The 21987-nt window shown below is 45.4% G+C and overlaps 2 protein-coding genes across 2 annotated transcripts in view; one reads left to right on the top strand and one right to left on the bottom strand.

Moving 5' to 3' along the window:
• Nucleotides 1-266: 266 nt before the first annotated feature.
• Nucleotides 267-2531, top strand: T265_14286 (hypothetical protein; the record flags this gene model as incomplete). The annotated part of the gene is made up of 2 exons (XM_009172963.1): nucleotides 267-413; nucleotides 2364-2531. Coding segments are annotated over 2 exons (300 nt in total), but the record flags the coding sequence as incomplete, so codon positions are not given.
• Nucleotides 2360-21987, bottom strand: part of T265_07415 (hypothetical protein) — a gene marked incomplete at both ends in the record, with an annotated part of 44563 nt that continues 24935 nt past the window's right edge. Inside the window, 3 exons of the mRNA XM_009172933.1 lie at nucleotides 2360-3015; nucleotides 4628-5109; nucleotides 11613-11768. Of these exons, the coding sequence (XP_009171197.1) occupies nucleotides 2880-3015; nucleotides 4628-5109; nucleotides 11613-11768 (774 nt within the window). The remainder of the gene's footprint in view (nucleotides 3016-4627; nucleotides 5110-11612; nucleotides 11769-21987) is intronic.

Below are 21987 nucleotides of genomic sequence, written 5' to 3' on the forward strand. Positions count from 1 at the left end.
GCGCCCGCTAAAATGAACTGATCATATGGCCAAATTCGACAACCCAGGAAGTGATACCCCTCCCCCGTAACCTTATAAATGGGACGAAGGTTGGCTGTCTAACATAATCGACAATTGAAGTATCCTCAAGGCTGTTCACATGAGTGAAGCGAGCACCGCAGATTTCCTGGTTATAGAACTACTGGTGGTTGAGTACCTGAGATAGGCACTTAGGTCGTGTTGCTCCGATATTTCTCATCGTCACTGTTCTTCACCTTTATTTTCAGGTTTGATAATGCCATGTGCATTTTCCTAAAGTGCCTTCATCAAGTGGAGAAAGTCGTCGAGACAATGACACAAAGCAGGATGCCCTATTTAATCCAGGATGGTGGTAAAATACACGACCCTGAGGAAAGGCGAACGTATTCGATCAAGTGAGTTTACATCGTGTCCGCCACTATCTGTCTCTCCTCAAATTGCCTCTCTTGCTAGTGGTGTTCACCCATCCAGATACTTCGTTGGGGGTGTAGACACTCAAACCATCATCTTTCTCCCCAAATAGCCATATATATATATATATATATATATATATATCAACGTGCTGACAAGGTAAACCATTATCCGTTGCAAGGGCTGTTTTTCGCTCACCCCTTCCTGGATTCTGCACCAGCTTTGGTTCCGAGCGGTGCGAATCCGGCTGCGCCTCCGAAAATAGCCGAAGGCCCCAATTGCATTAGCCTTTAGCAGTCAGGTTCTGCGTCTTTGTTCGAGCGGTCGTCAGTTACGTAAGTGTCTCACATTTTAAAGGTCAAGTTGACCTTAACCTTGTTTTGCCGCCTATTCTTCTGGTGATTTCTCCTAGAGAGAAATTCCCATGCGAGATTATGATTTCCAGCTGTTTCCACTGGTGAGTTCCAATAAGAACAACTAATTCACATGAGGAAACGCTCAAAGGTCAAGTTGCACCAAGATTGCCTCTCAAGGTACGCAAATTTGACAACTTTTGTCGGATTAAAAACAGCTCAGCGAAATTCGAAAACTGAGTTAATGTCGAAAAAAACAGTGAATTTCCATGTGATGAATTATTAATAAGCTGACCAGAAACCGTGGACGTATCAATCCCTGGTTCTGATGTGCTTAGCTATGGTGGTGATTCCTCTCTGGAGAGAAGACTCACGGAACCGACCAAAATAGTGCAAGGATTCCTTTAAGGGGAACTGACTAATTTTTTTCACAAACACTCCCCAAACTTATTTTATTTACTTTCTTATTACTTTCTTATTTACTTTCTTGTTTGAACTGTCCCGCATAGAATCGATCTTTCAAAACGAATTGAGTATGAACATTTGTACGTTTGGGACGACACAGGTTGCATCTACAGTCGCATAGCTCCAGGAAGGTTGATAATTCCACTTTTCCAACTCGTAGCTGTTGTCTACAAGCTAGACTGGCGGATTCGCGTGAGCACAACGTACTTCACTGCACATGCCATCGAGGAGATAGCGATCCCGGGGTTCTGATACCATCTGCCCGCTCAATTACACAATATGGTCGTTATGATTTGTTTAGGTTGTCGATGGTTGCAGTGTTCGAGCCACCACCATTCTCAACTCCCCCAATCACCGTGTACGTGAAGGGCCGTGTGAAATGATGCTCAGAGGGGAACCTAATGTTTCTTGACAGCGAGCTGTCTGCATGAAAACAGGTGGTTCGCCAACAATGGACAGTAGACCACACTTACGGGTCATTAGCTCCAAGTCCCGGTATCTTGATACAGGAGTGCGCAGGATGTGGCAAAGCCGCATGTCACCCGGTGCATCCCTCGTTTGTTGTGGACTAACGGTCTTTCGTTTTTCACGCGATTTTGGGTCAGGATAAGCCACTCGTCGCTAGTATGCCTCCATATGCAGACAGCAGCTATGCTACCAAGGTGCAGTGGTTGCTGTTTTCCTGAAAAACACCGCAAGTACCCAATAACTTTCGTATCGTGGACTGTGTGAACAGCCTACAATGGTCACTGACCCTCTTATGTTTATCAGGATAGAAGGCGTACAAACAGTTTGACGCGTCAGATTCGTTTGAGTACCATACTAAGTGAAACATATGAGGCAGCCCTTGTGCAGCACATTTAGTTGAGCAGATCATAGATGAAGGATTCGCGAATCACGTACAATTCGCGTTCAAGTAAAACAGGTCTCCGATCACCATAGTGTACTTTCGGCACAGAAATTCCGAAGACTGATCGTACCAAAGCTGGGCGAAATCGGTTCGGTATTGCCTCAAAACACTGACCGGGTGTTATTATAACCGTTATTACCATCTCTACACACATGATTTATTGGTGCCATACCCTGACCATTCCTGAAAATATGTCTTCTTCACAGATGGAGTGGAAACAGCGAGGAGAATTGGACCAAGGCCCTTAAAGGAATGTTACTGAATATGAAGTGGATCATCGCTAGACTAGTCGCTCTGGATGGTCAGCGACGTATTTCTCAGCTTGGAACGGACGCAAGGAATGCTTCAACGCCGACGGCCAGCGGATCCAGATGAATCCTATGTCATTTGCCCCACCACTACCACCCCCACTCACTGTGATTTGTTCTTATTAATATAACTAATTTTCTGCTCCAAATTTACAAGTTCAAATGTACAAGTGAAAGCTCTGTATTTGGGGAACAAGTATTTGGTTGAAGCGCACAATCGTGGTTGGTTGCTGGAAGACGATAAAATTCGGTCGGTCGATCGACACGGTCTCAATAGAATGGATAGTCAGTGATGATAAGAAAAGTTATAAATCATACAGTTTGTATTTCTTCGCCGTAGTAGACGCCGTCGCTGTTGCTTAGACAGGTGACGCGTGAAGTGTTGGTGAGGTTCACAAACTTCAGGATAGCGTTTCACACAATTGTCCCGGGCCATGATATGATCCTCAAGGCAACATCTCCGCGTAGCCGCTTAAGCGCACGCACAGCAGTCTCGTGAGACACATTTAACATGGAGACGTCGTTCACGGCCAGGATGAGGTCACCACACCTGATTTCAGAGAACAAAACAGATCACATGATGACAGTTGTCGTGGTGTCATCAACAGGAGGCAAGTAAAAACCTACACAAATTGCACCATGAGTTGACCTTGGTACCTAGCGTGCCTGCTAGCTTTCATTTTTGGGACAGGATAAGAGCAAGTACTGCATTTTTCGACGAAATACTGCTCAAAGATAGCTTAAAACGCTTCGACAGCCAACAACCGGTTCATCCGGTTGGCGCGATTCCGTTGAAACGAATTGGCTTGCACATGGGTATTTCACAAATTGCATGCAGCTTGGGTTCAAGTTGAACATAAGTTTCCGGAAACTCGAGTGCTGAGATTACCTGATGAGCCCGAAGAAAGGGCTGTTGAAGAGTTTTCCGAAAATATGAGTAGCGTTCTGTCAAGACAATGCAGCGCGAATCTCTGTTGCATCAATGGAAACATGAGGCGACCTTTGTGCAGTCAGTCCATTCGAAGAACACTATAAAACGAGGGATTCTGCAGATGAACGTATTTCGCGTGAGGTCATATACTTCTGAGTATGTGAGTAAGAGTGTAATATAAAGTTAACGGAAGCTCAAGGACTGCGTCTATCCGAAGAGCTGGTCGTGAGCTGCCGAAAATTTCAACATATTTATGGGCACTGTATTCCTTCAGCTTCGTAATAATTTATTCCCTTGGTCTTTGCAGCGTGTTTACACCGTGGGCGTATTTGATTGCCTCGCGTGGGTAGATGTCTGCTTAGGTGTGTTCTGTTGTTCCAGTTTGTCCCACGCATTCTGTAAAATCACGAGTCAAACATCCCGCTATTTGGTTTAGTGAAGCATCGATTCAACGGACAAGGTACCGGACACGAAGTCTTGCGTAGCTCTTTAAGATTCCGTTTACCAGCTACGTTCAGTTCGTCAGGTGTAACTTGGATGCCAGCTGCACTAGCTTTATCCTCTGGAGTCTGCCACTGATTGGAACATAAGCAGTAATAGATGATTGGGAGCGGACGGCTCGCGCTGAAGACGATTGAAAATTCTAAATGTGTCACTGGTACGAAAAGAAGTAGAATAAAAACCGAAGAGGATAACGGGGACATTAGCATATTCGAGCTTATATCGTCAGATGACGCATAACGCCTTGGAATATACCGTTCGTGTGTAGCATTCTTTCGGTGACTAGCTACCATATCACCTAAAAGATGCACGAAGGCAGAGATACGGCCAGCTTAATCCAGCTTATACGGGAGTAGTCGGAATGCCCGGGTTAGTTCGAATCACGAACTTTTTAATCAGTAGGTTCGTGCATCGAGCTTAATGCCTTGGAATCCAAATCCGGAATGCCCGCTGACTCACAAACAGGGCAGTGAGCCCAGTTCGGTGAGCAAACTCGGCAACTAAGTCTTGGCAGTTTATCCGTTATCGCTTAAACCCGGACAGTACTGAATGTATTCACCAAGAAAACATAATCCTGCAGGCTGTTGTTTTTGGCCATTTCATACGGGGATACTTCTTTGAACGGGAGCGTCAGTTGGACGTATGGAAGTACCGACTGCCTTTGTTATTGCAGTCACACTCCGTTATACCTGTGAGACGGATAGAAACGGGACACACATAACACACTTACTTCAGTCGACCATCGCGATGGGCCAGGAGTCCCGGAACGATGGACTTGATGACAATCGGGCTAGGATACAGGTCAGTATAGCTGATTTTCTGCCGTTCCCATGTTGATTGCTGTTGATGTTTTGAAGTGGGAAGCTTCCCGTCGGAGCACCCACTGCCTTCTTCGATCCCACCCAGAATACTAAAACCGAGTGGTTCCAATCCAGAGGAGGAGGAGGACGAGCTGCCACTGGAAGGAGCAGTCGTGCCGCGCTGTAGGTGAATCACGCGCGTCAGTTGGCAGATTGGTGGGAGCTGCAGCCAAAAGGTCCAAGACGGCATAAAATTTCCAGGATTGTTGTTGGTCTCCGGTGCATCGATAAGCCTCAGTAAAACGCGTGATTGCATATGGCTGGCTCGCCTGAGAACGTCAACGGCTTCACCGTGAGTGAGACCCACTAGACCCACGCCATTCACTTCGAGAATAACATCTCCACGTTTGACCTGAAATCAGATAAGTAGTGCCTGGTGAATGCAAATATGTGATATTGCACAGAGTACCGTTATTCCATGGTAAAACCGATTGACAGACGATCAGTTCACCCAGATGGGTAAATGATATTCTAGTGTGGATAAGTACTACTGGGGTCTAGTTCCCCAGTGGCAATTTGACCTTGTTAATCCAATAAAGAGATCCACACTACATCCGTTGTGTCGATGAGTGCAATAACCATTCCAGTTCTTCGTATATATAAGATGAACTTAACCGTACGGATGCCTGACTTAGATGTTTGAGCTGAGCAGATTTGTGCCGTCTATGGATTTCCGCACTTTATTTCAGATAGCGCGCAAACATTTTATGAAACGGCCGGATCGGAATAGTTCAGCTCTTCAGTCTAAGCATCTCAATCTTGGGAGATAGATCATGCGCTTCCTAAGATTGAAAATGCATGGAACATTTGGGTGATAAGCAAGAAATTGAAGGGCTTGATAAGCCTCGGGTGTGCGAAGCTCTTTTGAAGCGAAATCAGGTTGGCATCAGTGGACAACGCTTTGGGGGGATAAACAGGCTCAATAGTTAGAGGCAAACTATAAGCGCACTCTCATTTGGTCTTGTTTGAGATCCTGGATGCCATATGATCAATAAATGACTGAATGTCCCTGAACTAGAGCCGCGATTTTGTCAAGTATGAATGTATTATCATATTCGAATGGCACAGCCACCAGCTACGTAAAAGAGAAAGAAACCGACGAAGGTAGTCATAACATCTTTATCTCTTCGTCATCTGAAGTGACTCTACGCTAGCACACAGTAGCGGTGACTGTGATTTCGAATATCCATGGTGCATGTATTACTCAATTCGGATCTTTCAGGTTGCATCTTTCCCGTAACTCCATATTCATCTGTCCACGGGATTTGCCGCTTTACCCCTTGCGCTATCAAGCACTCGTTTTGAGTTGAGTCGGAGTAGTTTCTTCGTCCTGTCGATGCTGGCACGGTAACTTCTTCAGGTTGGTGGATGGACTGGTCATTTGGTTCGGCGAGTAGTCAGGAACTGTTCTGGAATTGTCATAACTTGTTAGCCCCCAGCCTTTTACCTAAGTTAACCAATACTCTCCTCCGAAGATTGATAACGATGAGTCGTTTGGCGTTGGGAATTTGAACAACAGCGAATTTTTGCCTAGAAAAGCGCTGCTTTCAACACTAATTTAGAGCAACCTAAACTGATAGGTGGACAATTTCGGGTGGGAGAAAGTGAATGAAAACAATTACAAAGAGTTTGGGTATTGTTGGTACGATCCGCCTTCAGCACAGAGCTTCACCGTGGAGACTTATCAAGATATGACCACAAACCGACGACACTGTTCTTTGTGCTGTCCGTTTCCACTAAGGATGTCTTACTGGCGTTGGTATCCCGGGTGTGCCATAAGCTGGTACCGGCTTTCTACAAAGGAAAGTGTTGGTAGCTCAGGTAGCGTAGATGGCCGTTGGCTTGTTCGCCGAGCTGAGCACAACCACTAACCCACCGCTTCGCACCAATACACTCCCCAAATACGCACTAATGATTGTCACCTCGATTGGTGATGCAACGTTTCCAATCACACTACCCAGCTCGGCGAACAAGCCAACGACCAACTAACCTCACCACTAAAAGTGTCTTACTAATGTTGGTATCCCGGGTGTGCAATAAGCTGGTAGTGGTTTTTCTCCTCCTCTTCCACCGTATTCCTCTTTTCGCCGTACGGCTATATTTACAGAAACTGACATGAGCTTACCGCTGTAGTTGTGTGGCTGGCTCTGGTGACGATGACATGGTGAGTATCACCCAAACCAAAGGTGACACTTATCGATCCTTTCATGATCTCTCCTTTGTTTTAACTGGGAGAAAATTACTAGCAGTTATGTTTTAACCATATCTTCAATATCGCGCGGTGGCTCATGCGAGATTTCTGATCCTCGAATCAACTTTGATCATAAAGTATTCATAATTTGGTGCCGAATCTGACAACAGTTTTTCCGTCCGCCTCCGACTTTGAAGTGTCCAGACTGAGCGAAAATGGAGAAGTATTAGAGAAAAAACGGCGAATGTAGAGGATTTTCGCGCTCTACACTCTGTTGAAGACTTCTAGAACAGAGGGCGTTCGAAACACAAGTCCTACGTTTTTACTCCCGCCAGACCATATCAACATTGCAATCCATCAATTAACCGTACGAGTTTGTTTTTATCAGTCGTGTAACGGGAGATCATAACAGTTCATTGATGAATGTGCCGGGCATGCGCGTAGGAAAAGGCATAACACACTAGGTTAGCAATCTGAGCGAAAACGAACTGGCCGAGTGGCTCACACGCCTAGTGAGATTAGCATTGGTTGAACATTGGCCCAAAGATGTGTCCTTTAACCGGATTTGGATAAGGTATAAATAAAATAACTCGATTAGGCTTTGCATGAGACAGTTTATTCGTCTCTAGACTAGAGTGATTGAATATGAATAGTTTCAAATGTCGTTCCGGGGGACGTCTCAGCACTCGGATGTGTTTAGCAGCAATAATTGCGTCCAAGAGACTACCTTGTAAGAAGTGGGTTTGAGGGATGGGTAACTGGACTTAGGCAACCGCAAGTTGGTTCACTCACCACAGTTGAAGTTTTGTAGAATGCTTGGTGTGTGCTGAAATATGATGTTGAAATCGTGAAGCAGAAACTGGTAAATGCTTGTTGGTTAGTCTTGGCAATAAGTGGGGGTGACAAGGGCATCAGACTATACATTTCCTACGGCTTAATCTAGACACTTGTACACAGAATCATTACTATGCAGCCTTTGTTAAGCATATTCTCTGTTGACCTTAGGACGATCAGAAGGCGAGAAAAAGCAATCTACTATTGGAGCATCAAATATGCACCAGTCCGACACTGAGTGCAACACAATCGGTCCCAAATTCTACGGTCTAGGGAAGTGAGTTAAACACTGATTTCGGTCAACCCGTAAACAATGTCCGAAGGATAGTTGTTTTGCCGGTGCGGAAGTGTAGATGGAGACCAGTATACACACACGTCAGTGGCCAAAAAGGTCAGAACACGCAGACCCAGTGGTGACTTATATTCATAAACATCGGTCATTCGATAGACGTTAACGCTGGATGGGTGACTTCGACCAAACTATAACAATTGTTCTATGTTTTGGTCGTATATATAGTGTAGTTTGGGCGCATAATGCCTCCAAAGACCGAATCCTCCTTGAGGAACACAACCTGCCTAGCGTCACCAAATGACTGCACATCCCCATGGTATGACGCTTTGGGTACCTCCGTGACCTGTGAAGCTGAGGATGTCCGTGCGACACCCGCAGTTTCTCGTACGAGGTTGGTTAATGGATGGAGGTATAACCAACACAGTCTCCTGGCCTTCCAGGTTCGGGGTTAGAGCATGTGTGACGACTCATCCCATAAAAATGATAATTCATCTGCATTTCCCACCAAACGCCTTACGGTAAGGCTTTTGAGCCAAAGTCTTTGGTTGAGGACCCTAATCGTTCTCCTGTCTGCATCTGAGGGCCTGATAGTATCCCAACCCATGTACAATCACGAATTGCACACATACAAATAAGTTTATGCCACATCGGCTGTCGCATGGTGCCATCAGTCTTACTCACTGCATGCAGCAGGACAGGTAAGCGAAAACAGGCTACTGCTGATGCCTCCCTTCTTCCCCTTCTACATACTTTTTCTTCCCCACTATCACCACCCCAGCAGTTGGACTGATAACTCCGTTCGTTCTGCATCGGTTTTGTAAGCAACATCTGCGCGTTATCGGGTGCTGATATTCTATGACAGCTCGAAGTCAATGTTCAAGCCTCGATGCCAAGTCTCTCTGGTTGCTTTCAATGTCGCACTCTGAAGCAGGAGGACAGCAAACTGCTCTCGCTCTCACAATGAACTCGCTTGACACTGATAATGTGCCGTGTATCAGAAGCGAATATTCAAAATACCACCACAGTGGTTAATCTAACTCCACTTGCTTCTGGCCGTGCACCTTTGACGATCCGGAGGCCGCTGCAGGTGGCTGTGTATGGGTTGGTATCGCCCGAAGTCACGGGGCGGATACCCGCTGGTAGTCGCCTCTATGTGGTTCGTCTGGCAGCGTCCGTGGAGTCTCACAAGGGGGGTGTTGACTCCTGTCAGTTTGTTGTCTGATTACGCCCTAACCGACTGTAATCTTGACATCATCAACGATAAGTTTTCAGACGCCTTGAATGCGCCGTTATGACGAGTTAAAAGCTCAAATATCGTGGTGGTTACAGAAAATCTGAATGTGCCAGTGGAGAGGCTTAGCGCATTTGAGACTCGATCAGGTGGTCAACACGAACTGGACTCGGTACGCACAGACGATCGTGAACGATTGCTTCACCTGTGTGCTGACCGCAGGCTGTTTTTACGCAGTACTAACTTCCGAAATAGCAGAAGTGGTCTGGCCGTATAGTGTTCTTCAACAGCGTGCCGGTTACAGACTCAAATTGATCGCATCACCATCAGTTACCGATGGCACGGATCAGTAACTGATTGCTGTTTAGTTTCGAAAACATTTTTGGACTCAGAACACGCGCTTGTCCAGAGTTGCTTCATTCTTCGTTTTCGAAGACTGTGTACGGCGTGGACAAATTGCTTCACAATTGAGAGGCCGGCAGATCTGGAAGTTAGACGAATTTATCAGAATCATCTTTTAGTCTCTTCCAGCTGCGTCAGATGTGGTTTCATGATGGAATGAGATCGACATATCTTTGCACAGTTCTTGGAGTTTTGCCTGTTGGACGGCGCTCGCTCAAGCAGTGGATATCAGACCGAAAAGTAGCACTGTTTGAATCTCGAAATGTCCCCACCGGTCCCGAACTTAATTTGGCCCGACGAATTGCCGGGTTTGGGCATTTATGGCGTGCCGAACGAATTCCATCATATATAAACGACAACTGCAACAACAGTCTCAATTCAAGGTACGATTTGAGGACTTTAAAGGGATCCGAACGCTTGATCATTTGTGTCCCTGCCTCGTAGCGAGATTTATCTAGCTGTAGAGTGTACACAACGTATTGGTAGGTAGATAATTGATGACGAATCACAATCGTCAATGCGGCAAGTAAAAATATCAGGTTGTGGATGGAAAGACACTACCATCTACTACCACCATCCACAAAGAAAGCACTGTTTTCTGTTCCAAAACAATGCAAAACAAAGGTGCTGTGGGACCTTCGCACGTGGCTGCAAATCCTGCAGCACACGGTACCCAACTGATCCCAGTGGTGCATTTGTTGTCATTTCCTAGTTGGATTGCCCAGCTAAAGTTCGCCTACCACTGTATGCTAAGCTTGTGTCGGGTGAGGTTCACGAAGAACACTGGGTCAATTCCACCGATGATGGCTTAATCCCACGAGATGCTGAGACGTTTATTTAAATGCTGTTCTACGGTCTAGGCAGTTTATTCTCTATTCCCCTCCGTAAGGACAGAGGCTTTACTTGCACTAGATTTCAAACTTCCCCTTTTCTTTTCACTCATTACCTAGGCCTTTTTCTTGAAAATAGTATGGCAATCAAGCGGCGGTATGTATTGCATTGTATTGCTGTCAGTGATGACCAACAACACTGTCAAAATCACGACATGAATCAGAGATATACTGGCGAACACAGTCCCGAAAAGCAGTCTCAAAGGTATAGTGGACCATCACCTTGTATCCATCTTTCATCCATCCCTACTCATGTGCCCATACGCGACTGAGAAAAAATTGCTGGTTTATGTGTATACTGAAAAACGCATTATGATGATGGTGCACCGGGTACATATCGAACACGCTTGCACCGCCTCAGTATCTCTCAGGCATCACGATTTTTGTATAATTGCGCTGTAACGTCAGATATGCTTAGGATAAATAGAATGCTTCCTATTGAGTGTTTGGACACAAATTCGCAGGAGGAAAGGCATTTTTGGCTCTCCTGATAAGTGCGCCTTATTGGCGAGTTTAACCGCATATCAGGTACCCAGATCAAGCAACTGTAATCCGTCCTCGATAAATACACTCCGTTGCATATCAATTTGGTTTTGACGGAAGATTCACTTGGAACCCAGCTAAATGTATCGTCCAAGAAGGGTGAAACCAGTCGTGGACTGTTAAAGAGTCTTCAGCAACCTTATGAGTTTTGTACCACGTCTATACATATAATCGGTCCTATTCTGTATGCTTGGCTGTCACTCGGAAAGTGCTCTCAACAGTCGTGAAGTGACAGCCACATTACTGTTTCACCAATATGATCGTGTCCACTGGTTCAACATTTCTTCACCAAAAATCCAGGGAAAATGTGTGAGGTCCCAAAACGGATGGTCTCAATGATCGCTGAATTGAAAAATGTTTCAACTGACTGAACTTTTGTTATCCGGCCGTGCGAGTTCAAACGGTGACAGAGGAATCAGACAAACCAGCGAAGCAGATCAAACAAACAGGTAAGGTGGGATTCGACACTCACCAACTGGTTTCGTCCCAGCACACAATCTGGACTGATATTTGTGACGTACACAGGTGTGTCTCCACGCTGAGAATGCCTTCCACCGGCTACAGTTACGCCCAAAGGTTCTTCCGGCAATTTTCGCAGTTCTACACTTCGTTCTTGACACAGGGACAGCTGGATGAAAATGACAAACAGCAGAGAGAGAAAGCAAGTTGAGGAACATGAATGCAACGCGTAAAGAGATGATGCAATTATTATCACCAGTTTCTCAACAGCTGTCGATTAGGAGTGGTGGACCATAAGAAATCAATTACGGAAGGTACGTAGAAGTTGATCGTGCCAAACGAAGCTAAGCGGTGCATATAAGCACTCTAGCGACGGCCAGTAGTAATCAAAGTCATCCGATCGGATGACCTAAGAAAAGGATGGACATAACCAACAGGTCAGGGGTTCTCAATCTTCCTCGCACTACGAGTACATCGCAAAAACGTTTTGCTGGCCAAAACAATACAGTCCGAATAAGAAATGAAGAAAAGTCACTCCTGACTGCGTTGTAAGCGCAATCCAATAACAGTACGGGTTTCATAACATTCTTTCCAATGCTAGGAGTGAGACCACTTGGTTGGAAAATTGCGATATTTAAAGCAGTCATGTCTTTTCAGAAGGTTTTACATCACAGCCGGAAGACTGAGACTGGTTGGTGTACGCATTTGGTATCGATTTGCCAGTACCCTATAACCATCCAACAAGAGAAGTTTATGTAGTCTTGACCAGGATGTGAGTCATCGGTCACTAGAAAAATTTTAAATTGTAAGTTATGGGCAACATCAAAGTTTTATCAAGTTTCGGATATGTTGCGAAGGTTCGAAACCATTGATTGCAGGGAATGTGAGAACACGTGAGTTCGGGTGGCTGAGCGAGATAGTAGACGATGAGGTCAAATCAACTTGGTGATCTGCGACCAAACAAATCTGAGAATCGCTGACTGCGGTAGCTTACGACCAGGTATTATTCCTTATTAGGTTCTGGACACGGTGAGGAACACGATTGCTTCTTATTGTATTGAGGCGCATATCGGTTCTGCCTGTGTGACTTTCTCTGCAGTTACCTGTGAACTGATGTACGTGGTGGGATTTGGACTCAACAGGTTTCGTCTTATTTAACTGAAGGTAGTGGTGACCTCCTGGGTCAGGTTTAGGACCCGGATCTCCGGAGCACCGTACGCCTTTTTTAGTGCTGATAGTAGACGTTCAGTTGTTCAAGCAGACAACTCATCCCACTTGAAGTGGAATTCTGAGGTTATGGACAACCGAACCGTCTTATACAGGAGCTATTATATTATATTATTTAGTGCTGACGAGCCAATACCAATCGATTAGTCAATTCAATTTGTCAGCTATAAACTGTGTACCATAGGCACGCTGTTTAAAGCTATTACAATTTCGATCACCGAAAGGTGGGAGAGTGTGGGACATGCAGAAAAGCCTTGGAAGCGATGGTTAGTTCGGGAACTGAGCAGCTACGCACTGAAGGCGATACACGAGTACCAGTGAATGCGCTTATTGATGAGTTGAGTCCCGTGGTCTCCATTCGAGGAGTTAACGATTGCCGACCCGAATAAGTCTACTGGTTAGCGTTTTCATACTTAATTGCCAGGTCATACACTGACCATCTCTCGGTCTGTCCACCGAGCTTAGAAATTGGCTAGCAAACGTTTTATCACCACGCGACCAGACCTCGTCAGTGCGCACGTCGTCAGCATCATCAACCAGGCACCGACGATGTCTCTCCAGATGGCGACGAAACGCGCGCAAGTCAACTGCAAAGATAGGCGGACAGATGGTCAACAGCCAATTAACCCAACCAAGCTACCAATATTTGGGCGCTTTAGCTAGATCGTATAATATCAATAAAATGCCATGCAAATGTGACGGCTGTGGTGATTGTGAGATGTGCCACTGCGATGACGACGATGTTCAGGCCAATTCACGGTTCCATAGGCTGTTGGCAATGTTTGCTAAAGCATTATTGCATAACCCTCACATTCTGTAGTTCGCCAGCTCTACTACTGGTCAACGAGTGTTTTCCTGGAGTCAAATCAAATCTGAAAGCGGCACAAACGTCTCAAAGTCACCCTAGGCAGCACTGAGGTTATTTTAAAGATGTCCTGAAAGTAATTTCAAAGTGTACTGGAGCCACCTTCTCAGAAAAGAATGGTACACAATTTCGGCAAACAGTTTCAAGGTGTCTCAATGGTAATATTATTGTTTGTCGATGTGAAATCAGGCTGCTCTGATAGATGGAAACTTTCTCGCGTGTGCAACACCACGCGCTCCTTAGTGGCACCCGAGTTGCCCCCTCAGTACTGAAGACATACAATGAACACAGAGATACACACGCACGTATGTCCTATCTACACCTCAAGGAATGGTCAATCTCAAGTTCGTCCGTGTACATGTATGTGGCAATTTGGTTTAAGTTAGGATCCCCTTTCTACTATCATTAGAAGATGGTACGTCAATTTTTTCCATATAAGGCATCGGAGGTTATCTGAAGATATAGCCGACATTCGAATAGCGTTGCAGAGTGGAAAAACGCCACACTTAATTTGCGTGCACTTAAAGGATCTCTTCTCGGTTGGAAAGACTAGAGATTGTGTGTAAAATTAAATGCAACGATTGCGCTAAGGTTTACATGGGGCAAACGAACAGGGAACTGTACACTAAAACTGGAGAGCATAGAGAAGTATAAACAAACCACCAAGCAGTGCGGAAGAATACGAAACGCTGGTCAAAGACAGCAATGGCGGTACGTGTTAGATACGGGACAAACGACAGATTTAGAGAATGTATACGTTTTAAGATGGGGACTGCGATTCACAGCATAGTGGCTGACGGCCGAGGCGGTGAAGATTAACAAGCATCACAGCATGAATAGAATCGAGGAGGCGAAAATGGCAATCGTATGCAGAGCGGTCTTATATAAGCTGAGTTGCCACGGGACTGTGTGTGGTTGTCAACGCACGTAGAATCATTAGCGAAAAGGGGGTAGAGATCCCAACTCGGCAAAAGTTCGGCGAACCCCCCTCCCTCGCACAACTATCGCAGCACTAGCTCATCCACAGAGACGGACAAAAGGTGCAAACGATGTTAAAGAGGAATCTTCACGTGAAGCGAAACAGAAGAACAAGAACCCCGAGCTGGACCCAAACTCATGTAGGCTCCCCATCAGTCTCAACACTTGGTGACCCACCCTAACAAACAAAACCCCCTAGCCGATTGACATGACAAAGCTTTTGTGTCAAAAGCGGAACGTTGCCCAGCAATAAATCCATCGAGTTTTTCCAAGTTTTCAGAAAATGATGACAATGACCCGTTTGAAATGACAAAGTTTTTCGGCTTGGTAGCCAACTCGACAAAGAGCGAAAGCACACGATTTTTATCCGCTGATTCCTATTCGAGTTGAAATATGTCATTCTGGGTATAGGTGTTTTATTCTACTGCTTTTGGTGCATTTTCGAGTTTCCGCACATCGAATTTCTAGCGTAGATGGAAAGTGTGTTGCGTAGAAAAATGGTGGAAACACTTCAGAAACACCAAACAAACCCTCAGAATGTCCTTTCACAATTTGCTTATTTGGGGAAGCTCCACTGAACCATACCGTTACAGATTTCGGTGTGTGGTCTCAAAGGGACTTGACGCAGCATCACTTCTGAGTACGGTATAAACACCCACACAAGAACGATTGAGCCGTGTGGGATATGGATCGTGCTAACCTGTTCGAGATACGTGTAAGCGCCTGGTCTTACTTCAGCGTAAAAAGATTCATTAATTGAGCTCAGCTTACGTGTAGGATGATAGTGACCTGCCGCGCGGGCACAAGTGAATATCCTGTGTAGATCCCTGTACAACATTTCAGACAATGCGAGAAGCCATCCTGTTCACTACATTCCACGATGGTGAGTCCGCTTGAGAAAACAAAATGTTGAGATTTCTCCGCAGTGAAAAGGAATTTGAGACGGATCAAATCCATATGAGTAGAGGGGATTTATCAAGTCTGTCCGTGAATAAATTTCAAACGCTTCATGCAGTTTGAAACAAAGATGTGTTTTCAGAAGAGCTTGGTGAACAATCGGTAGTTTTTATTTGGGCAACGTTTCGCTTTTGACACAAAAGCTTCATCAGGCCAAGAGAACAGGTCACCAAATTGGCCAGGTTATAAGACAGACGGGGAACCAATCAGTAAGTCCTCTTAACACTAGATCAGTGTTGAGTGTCAATTAACGGCTCTTGTTGGCTAGTGTGGGTGCCAAAATCTTGATTTGATGGGTTGGAGGAGTTCCACAGATGTGTTTTATTACTAACTCATTGATGGACTTCAACCTCATTTGAAGCGCCCCCACCCCAGTGAGTTGACACGTCAAAGTAATCAAGTGTGAATGTCCCAAATGTGACAATGAGTGCTGCGTTGCGACTACGTCCAGGTCGTTTCACTTTACACTGACTGACCGCATATTTTTTTTAACTAGTTGCTACCTTCTTGAGGCATACACCACTTATCTGTAAAATTAGGTGGCGGACGTGCTCTAAATTATAGTAGAATGGTTCCACAACGAACATTATTCCCCCCGCTGTTGCAATACACCAGATATTTTATCAGTGACGTTATCGTTACTCTGGATGTTTGACAGCAAGACTACATGGCCACAGTACCACAAACAAGCATGCCACAAAACTGCTAGTATTCCGCCATTAATCAGCTGATTGGCGCTCGGTAACAGCTGTTTCTCGGCACAACATTGGTACGTGAACAGAGGCTACAACTACGTAACAAGTTTTCAGTAGCAGTTGTTCCATTCAGAAGCGGCATCCGAATGAAGTGACACTAACTGGAGTGGTCATTAGTCATGCCACAAAACTGCTAGTATTCCGCCATTAATCAGCTGATTGGCGCTCGGTAACAGCTGTTTCTCGGCACAACATTGGTACGTGAACAGAGGCTACAACTACGTAACAAGTTTTCAGTAGCAGTTGTTCCATTCAGAAGCGGCATCCGAATGAAGTGACACTAACTGGAGTGGTCATTAGTCTGTTCACTGAGCTGGGCAATTTGATTGCAGTCGAGGTGACATAATCAGTGCGTCCTTAGGGAGCGTAGCGATGGGTCACTGGTCGTGCGATGAGTGCAGTGTTGCAATACGCATCTATGCTGCCTGAACTACCAACATTCTCTTCAATACAACGTGGATTATGTAAACCAGCCCCCATCGTACATCGGATGTTATCAGTGAGAACGCTCCGTGAAAAACGATTAGCAATGCACGCCACCTTCTATTGCTGATGAGAGGGTTCGAGCCGGCAAAAAAGCGATTTAGGATTTCGATAATCACTGAGATATCATGCGTGATTACATATTGTACTTGGGCTTTGTTCCCTTATCAGTTACTGAAGATGCGAAGCATACAAATGCTGTATGTTTAATTAGTGGCTTAGTTAAGGCATAATGCTTCAGTTGTGCTTGTCATGTAGACTGCTTAAGGTGACGGCCAACTCAATTAATGACCGGAGCTTTTTTCATTGTGATGTTCTTTCTGCGGGAATACATAAGCCACTTATGGAGTGAGAAAGCTGTCCTGCGGTGGTCGGCTACTAGCGGATCGCAATGGAAAACATTGATGATATCGAAACTGTCTGCATGACGCCTCTTCTTGCGGGGGTGTCTCGAGGAGGGAGTAAGGTACCACTCACTGCGGTGAAAGAACGACTAAAGAGCCAAGTACAGAAACGCGGCGCCGTGTCTCGCCATCGAATACCATATCGCTATAAACCGAAACAACGTACCCTTTGTTACCTACCACGCACAGCTGCGAAATGGATTGGTATTCACTTCGGAAAGGCAGCGCTGCATGACGAAATCCAAACGTTCTGTTAGTTCAGTTATCCACTGTCTTTCGATGGTCGTTAGCATGCAATAACTTACAGGATTCATTTAGAATTTCAACATTTTATTTAGAGTAAGCGATCAGGTATTCAACTAATTAGGGAGCATAATTATCTGTAGAAATGTGTCAAACATACACTTACAGAGAGGCAGCTCTGCAGTCTGACTACGAAGCTGAAAAATTTCTGAACCCCTCAGTTCTGTCATCACACGGATTTAGAGACGGCTTCAAACTATCGGGGCTCTTGACAGAGTACATACTTTACCGCTTCTGAATTGATATGTTGTCTTAGCTGGTCAAACCATGTGGAATTACATGAGTGCGATCTTCGCTGAGTGTAACCAGTCAAAGAATTCTCAAAAGAAATTAGCATCCCTTCTGGGGAATTAGCTTGGTTTTCGAACCTTGACGAAACAATCAACCTGGAAATATTACGAACATAAAGAAATGGATCCAGTCCAGCCAGCATTAACTTTACAAGTCGTATCTTAGGTGGGCAGTCCATAAGATTTCGGGAACTTGATTCCCATGATGGACACTGGATCTTTCTGTAGTACAAAGGCTTGGTCATCCCGTCGAGCTATATTGGAGCTGTTTATCATCGCAAACTTACGATCAGGATTTCGAACCAGATGCTTTGCTTGAGAGTAACGTGGGCTTCATCCCAAAGGTAGGTTGCACCTGTTGACTTGATTATATCTTTTGTTGTTTTAGAAAAGGGTATCCCTCTGGATGGATGATAACCCGATTTCCGTAGCACACGACCAAGCCATTATGCGTTTATGACACTGCATGTAGGGCTGACTTTCCTGCCGCGTCACTGAAAACCAGTTTTGAAAGTCATGTCATTGCGCACTGCGAATCCGTGGAAACCTAATAATACCTGTAATGGTTCCAAGACACTAATTATCGAAAACTCTAGGGCGCCTCCAGATCCTCCGATCGCAAAGGCCATATCCTCCAACCGTGTACCATAGGACACCGCAACTTTTTAGCACCAATAGTGGAAATCGGTGAATCTGATTCTGACCAATCCCGTCGGTCACATCATCGGCTTCCGGCCGCATAATCCCGATTAGATCTCCATGAACTGCAATTCTGTACGCCCTGTAGCATGAAGTTTTGCTTTGCGGGTGCTGAGCACATACCAATCAGCATTTCTAGAAACGTTATGCCCCTTCCTCCATTTTGACGACAACAACAATGTCGTCCAAGCACTCTGGATCCTAAGAGTTTTCGCCCGTGGCGATTAGAAAACCGGGGTTTGAGACCTATTAGCTTCCGGCTTACCATTTCACTAATACCAGAGTTGAACAGAAATGGAGACGGCGGACACTAGCACATGTGGGAAGCTCCCTTCCAAACCCTCAGAAATATGTAAATACATGGAATATATAATATTTGCAACTCTTGGTGCAAACGCTGTTGCACAAACGTGTTTAGATGAGTCGGCAGAATCGAACGAACTCTTGGAGTCAAGAAACACCAGTTTTGTTAGTCGCCCGTAGAACTATCGCTACCATATTAATTGTTGGGGTGTGAATATCTGGTCGAAATACCTGGTCGGAATCCTGCTGGCTATCCGCGGGCAAGGGTACAGGGAGACAGAAGACAATTAACACCAGAATTTGTTACAATAAGGTTTAAGTTGATACCAAAGTGGTTGCCACATTCATTACCAGTGACACTTGAAAAGTTCGGTTGATCCCAATTGACTGGGACAGTCCTTTCCTCCCGAAGAAATGCCGATACTTTAGACAAAGTTGGCGGCAGCTTGTCAGTGCCAGAAGCTCGATGATACTTTCCATAGCGCTGGAGTCATTTGAATATGCTCGCCATATGCGGGGTCTGCTATTAACCGAAAACAGCAGATGACCAGCTGTATTATTGCTCGGTTTGTGCGGTCCGACAGTCTTTAGCAGAAACGAGTACACCATTTTCGCCAGTGAAATTTTTACTCATGGTAGATTCTTAGAGCCTGTCTCCAGGATAGGCTGGAATAATTTTCGGATGTCATTGTTTTTTTTGCTTCGCCCATTTTTTCAATTCTGCTGGTTCTACCTTTGTTGGACCTTTGGATAAGCATGAGCACGCATCTTTGCTTGACGGCTGACAGAACACCAGTAGGCACTGCATCAGCGGCAAGCCGGAATACGTCTACAGGATTCCAGCAGATCAGTGCTTTTAATGGAACTGATTGCAGTGTTCTGAAAGCAGAACGTCTAGGATATCGCACGGTTGTGTGAATGACATTCTAGTGGGAATTTAACCCCATATATGGATTATCTGGAAGGCATTGTGGGTCATTTTGGCACCTCTGTTTTATGTTGAGATTCGTGAGATTTCTAGCTGCTAGATGAGGCGTGCGAATGTCACATGAGCCGGAGAAGCGTACAGAAAGGCGCGTGATCCGAACCAACGGTGTTCAAAAACAAGCAGACAATGGATGGATCCGCATTACCGGTAGTGGATAGCGGGGTGGTCAATTTGCGTATTACGCTGGTTCATACGTAGAGGACATCCGGTGGTCAAGTAAGTTCGATTGTTTCGGAAACGGAAACGGCCTGTGGTCAGCATACAGCTGTAACAACTTCTAGTTATTGTCCGTTCGTACCGAGTCTCTTTCAGTCACTCAAATGAGTCCCAGCAGTGTAGTCTAACTACTACTACGATTATTTCTAAGTTTTCAGTCTGCTGCAATTAAGTGCTCAGAGCGTCATAAAAACTGTCTTAGATCATCCGGGAGTAAGCAGGCAGAATGGACTGGCGACGATCATCAGCTCGTTTTCAGGATTCTCGAGATACCTCAGTGATTAAGGCGCCAGCATACAGAACGGAAGGTTCGTGGTCCAGGACGATTGATCTTGTCGAGGCTTGGACAACCTGGCAGTATCCCAGCCCTCGTGCCTTCTCCCGTTGGCATGGCAGTTAGGCGCCGAAAGAGTGCTACAGCTAAAGGATTTTTTCCAGGATGCTTGTACAAACTTCGTTGAACCGATGGTGCAGATGCAATTATCGACGATTAGCCAGTCAGACAGACAACCTTTCGCCCGACTATCTAAATCAATACTCGCCTCAGCATCGCCAGCTGCAGTGGCCTCCGGAACACCAGAGGTATACAACCGGAAACGAGAAGAAACCGAAGTGGCAGTTAATTCGCAACCTTGCTTAGTTTCTCAGATAAATAGCCGGTGAAGTATTACTGACGTACTAAATGCTTCCGATTCTGGTAACTATCCACGCAAGTGTTCCAAAAGTCACAGTGGAATAGAATATAAGGTACAGTATGAGCAAAATGTCCAACTGAAGATTAAATAATTCAGCTAGGATAAATCGAGCTCCCGTTCAATTCCAGCCAGGCTGCCAAGCCAAACGGCTCAGTGATGGCAAAGCAATCACTGACAAAACAATCAATAGACTTTCCGCGTGCTAACTTGCGTCGACTCGGCTTTGAAAGACGAGACTGTTTGACTCATCCAAGTCACACGGGCTACCCTTGTCGACCACTTCTCTAAGATGTCGAGATCCACGTGTTTACCAGTCATCCACTCCCACTTGAAATAGGGCTCTGACAGTCAGAGTTGGCACATTTGATCAATCTATCGGTTACACACACACAAGTCACTCCTTCATGGAAGATGCGTTCGCATGCTGGTGTATGTAATGCGTCCACTTTGTCCTGAGCGAGCTTCTCAGATTTTTGAGATTGGATAGGCACTAAGTTTCCATTCCTTACAAAGCATCAATTTCTCACCCGGCCCTGACAAAACGATTTTCAAACTGGCCACAATGCACAATACATTATCCACAGTATAGCTGAAAATTCTTCGAAAACCTATTACCATTTCGCCTGCTTGGGGCTCATCAGATAGGTGTAATCCCCGAGCACCCATTAATTGAACACCAAGTGGTACACAAGCTGCGAAACAAACTCTATTGCAAGTTATTTTAGTGTTGTCGACCAGGTCAGCTAAAGGATCTCACGAAGGGGAAGATCAGTTAGGTCTCCCATTAAAATCAAAGTGATCTGAAAATGAGTGTATTACACTGACCGGAAGTTCACCTCTCAGGGCTTGACCATACCCGAAAGGCCAGTGGAGAGTAGCCAGAAAAGCAACAATGAGGCCCTCCAACTACGAACAGTCCTAATGTGAGACGGTCTATGAACAGTAGACATGTTGTCTCAGGCGACAAGAATCTTCACATTTATGGAAGAAGCGATACTGCCTTCCACTGAGAAAGGGTGAATTAATAAAGGATGCAAACAATAGTAAATAAGCTAAATAATGCTGCCTCGCGGTTTGGTATACGCTTCACACCTGAAAAGTGTAAAGTGCTACTGCAAGACTGGGTGGGCTCGAACCCTAACCTCATACTTGCGGATGAACCGATTGAGGTGGTAGACAAATTTGTTTACCTGGGCAGCTGTATCAGTCCCGGTGGTCTCGCGAA

This window comes from Opisthorchis viverrini (assembly GCF_000715545.1).
Source record: "Opisthorchis viverrini unplaced genomic scaffold opera_v5_173, whole genome shotgun sequence".
Lineage (NCBI taxonomy): Eukaryota > Metazoa > Platyhelminthes > Trematoda > Opisthorchiida > Opisthorchiidae > Opisthorchis > Opisthorchis viverrini.